Below are 2,828 nucleotides of genomic sequence, written 5' to 3' on the forward strand. Positions count from 1 at the left end.
CTGTCCGCCTTCCGGCAGCCTTTTCGTTAGCAGTTGATATTTTTTCTCCCCCCTTGTTTTGATTTCCTCTGCTTGCAGGTGCAGCGGTTTCTGGCTGGGAGCAGGGGAAGGCCGGGGAGCCATGCTGCGTTCCTTCAGTTACGTGACTGATCACCCTGGCTTCTGTGGGACGATCAAAAACTCACCCAGTGACTTCGTAGTGACAGAAATCGAGATGCCCGAACACTTACTTAGGGATACCCGGGCTGAATCGCTTCAGAAAACCAGCGAAGTGCCGCTAGAACTAAGTAGCCCGTGCCTGCAGCAAGCCAAAAAGCTGAGAAGGGAGCCTGCCGGTCCGCGTGCCGTGGGCTGTGGCGGTGGGGGGGTGCCCAGGCCTTCGGAGCGTGACCCAGGCTGGGCAGGAGGCAACTGTTCTGCATCCCCTAATAAAAACCAGCGTGAGGATGAACTTGAGCTGAAATCTGGCCTCGAGGAAGCCAGTATATTGGATTCCTTACTAGGCAAACCCATGAGTGAACTGCTTAATAAGTTTGCTCGTGATCTGAAGGATGCGTGGGACTTGGAAAATAATGCCGGTTCTAGCACTGGGGAATTCTCGCTGGGACCTATACTGGACAAGAAAAATCGAGCTGATGTACACAGTGCTGTTAGGCAGAAATTCCCCTTTCTAGTCACTGTTACAAAAGACAATGAAATGATTGTAAAAGGAAATGCTGATTACAGAGAACTTTGTCAGTTAGTGACTGAAAAGGAAACAAGCAATTTCTTCAAATTTTTAGATGCAAAGCTAGAAAATTCTACATTTTCTTTTGAGCCTGATGGAAACAAAGAGCACAGAAAAGTGGTTCACCACTTTATCAATAGAAAATTTGGAAAACTTCTAGAAACAAAGTCTTTTACTATGACAGATGTCAATGATCAGCCAAATATGTCAATAATGGTACGATTTCGAGAAAAAAGTTGGTCCAGAAAAAGGTCTGCTGGTGGTTTCCAGGAAAAACAAGACCTTTATACAGGTAAAGACTATATTTTTAGTGGAAGTGTCAGGCATTATGGTGTTTTTTAGTAAGACTGAGACTCAGAATAATTTTTGTATGATATATAGGCCTGGTTGACCCATTGTTTATGCTGAAATAAGTAATTATTAACGCAGTGTAGTTACATCACTGGAGAATGAGATGGATGAATCACGTTACTGCAGTGATTTTACATAAACTGTTCAGTGATAATGGTTGCAGTTCTGTTGTAACTCTGTGTTACTCCCTATGTGCTAGCTTTCCATTGAAAGTAATTGGGGGATTTTAGAAGATGCACCTAGATGTTGGACAAGTTAGTAAGGTCAAATTTGATTTATGACTCATTCCTTAAAGCAGTTTGTTTCTGATACAGAGAATGTTTCTAGCAATAAGTCAATATGTATTCATTGAATTGTGTTACATTTTATGAGGTACTATTTTTAAAGGCAGCAGGGGTTTCTGGTTGTTCCAAGACTTTTGTTTACTGTGTCTTTATTTTTCTCTTTCTATACTGAAAAATTCCCATTTCCTTTAGTTTTGTGGGGTGGGAGGACTGTTTCTTTGCAGTTTCCATGCTGTTATAGTTTGAAGGGAAGAACCTGCCCATCTGACATGGCAGAACACCTGTGTGATTTAGAAGTGCAAATTCCTAATAATTCTGAGATGGTTGTTTCAGCTTTCACTCTTCAGAAAGAAAATCTAGAAACACTAGAAGCAATCGGCTTCTTGGCTGCTGAACTTGGTGTTATTCCTTCAGACTTCAGTTACACTGGCATCAAAGATAAGAAGGCTATTACTTACCAACCCATGGTTGTGAAGAAGGTGACTCCTGAGAGGTACAAACAATCTGTGTGCATTAAGTTTAGCCCATATTTGTATATGTTAATAAGTGTCAACGTGGTACGGTCTTCTGAAATGTTCTTATTGATATGTCTTCTCTTCTCCTGTATTACAGCACAGTGGAAATGGCTTTAATATTTTGTGGCTTTAAGGAATATACAGCTTAGCGCTGAAGTCCCCCAGTGTTGGAATTTAAAGAGAAGTCTCGCCTTTCTCAGTATTTTTCATAATATGAATATACTATATTTTCTGGGACAGTATTCTTCCAATTCATGCTCATGGGATCCACTTTACAATTTCTTAAATACTGTCCACTGGCTGGAACCGAGAAGAAGCCGATACTACAGGACGCAATAGGTTTCCACATACTATCAAAGTATTGTCTTGTGGTCCACAGACAACAACTTAAAAGCTTTATACAGCTATAAAACTAAAGTAAATCATTACAAATATACTTTGGACAGGTGCTGTCTTTCAGTGTTAAGTATCAACTTCTATTGTATTGTCCGGTTTAGAAACATACGACTAAGTAAAGAAGATATCACCACTAAATCTGAGGGCAGAAAATACATTCTGAATAATGTGTCAATAATACAAGACGTGCCTTTCCGTTCCTTGTTTTTGTTACTCTCTGTAGCCAGCTCAGTGGGTAAAAAATACGTACTAAGTTCTGCCATAGTAATAGTAAAAATGCTGGAGTCAAAACCATAACTTATTTCTTCCTCAGCTTTAACTTTCTAGTGGTTTTTGGTCTTAGCAACAAAGTACAATTTGCAAATAAAGGAAAGTAGAATTTATGTTTTCAGGATTTATTACTAACAAAAATATATATCAATAAATAAATAAATCAATAAAATCCCACGCAAACTGGGCTGTAAGGCCAGTTGTTCAAGAGATAATTAGCAAAACTCTGCATTAATGTTTAAATGATTAAGCAAAATAGTTAAATGCTTCCAAGCCACTGGCATA

At 39.5% G+C, this 2,828-nt stretch overlaps 1 protein-coding gene across 1 annotated transcript; it reads left to right on the forward strand.

Annotated features, from left to right (window-relative positions):
* Window positions 1-121: 121 nt before the first annotated feature.
* LOC104081280 (pseudouridylate synthase 7 homolog-like protein) lies at window positions 122-1,919 on the forward strand (the record flags this gene model as incomplete). The annotated part of the gene is made up of 2 exons (XM_009583956.1): window positions 122-1,019; window positions 1,696-1,919. Coding segments are annotated over exons 1-2 (1,122 nt in total), but the record flags the coding sequence as incomplete, so codon positions are not given.
* Window positions 1,920-2,828: the final 909 nt, after the last annotated feature.

The sequence above is a fragment of the Fulmarus glacialis genome, unplaced genomic scaffold (assembly GCF_000690835.1).
Source record: "Fulmarus glacialis isolate BGI_N327 unplaced genomic scaffold, ASM69083v1 Scaffold45548, whole genome shotgun sequence".
Taxonomy (NCBI): Eukaryota; Metazoa; Chordata; class Aves; order Procellariiformes; family Procellariidae; genus Fulmarus; species Fulmarus glacialis.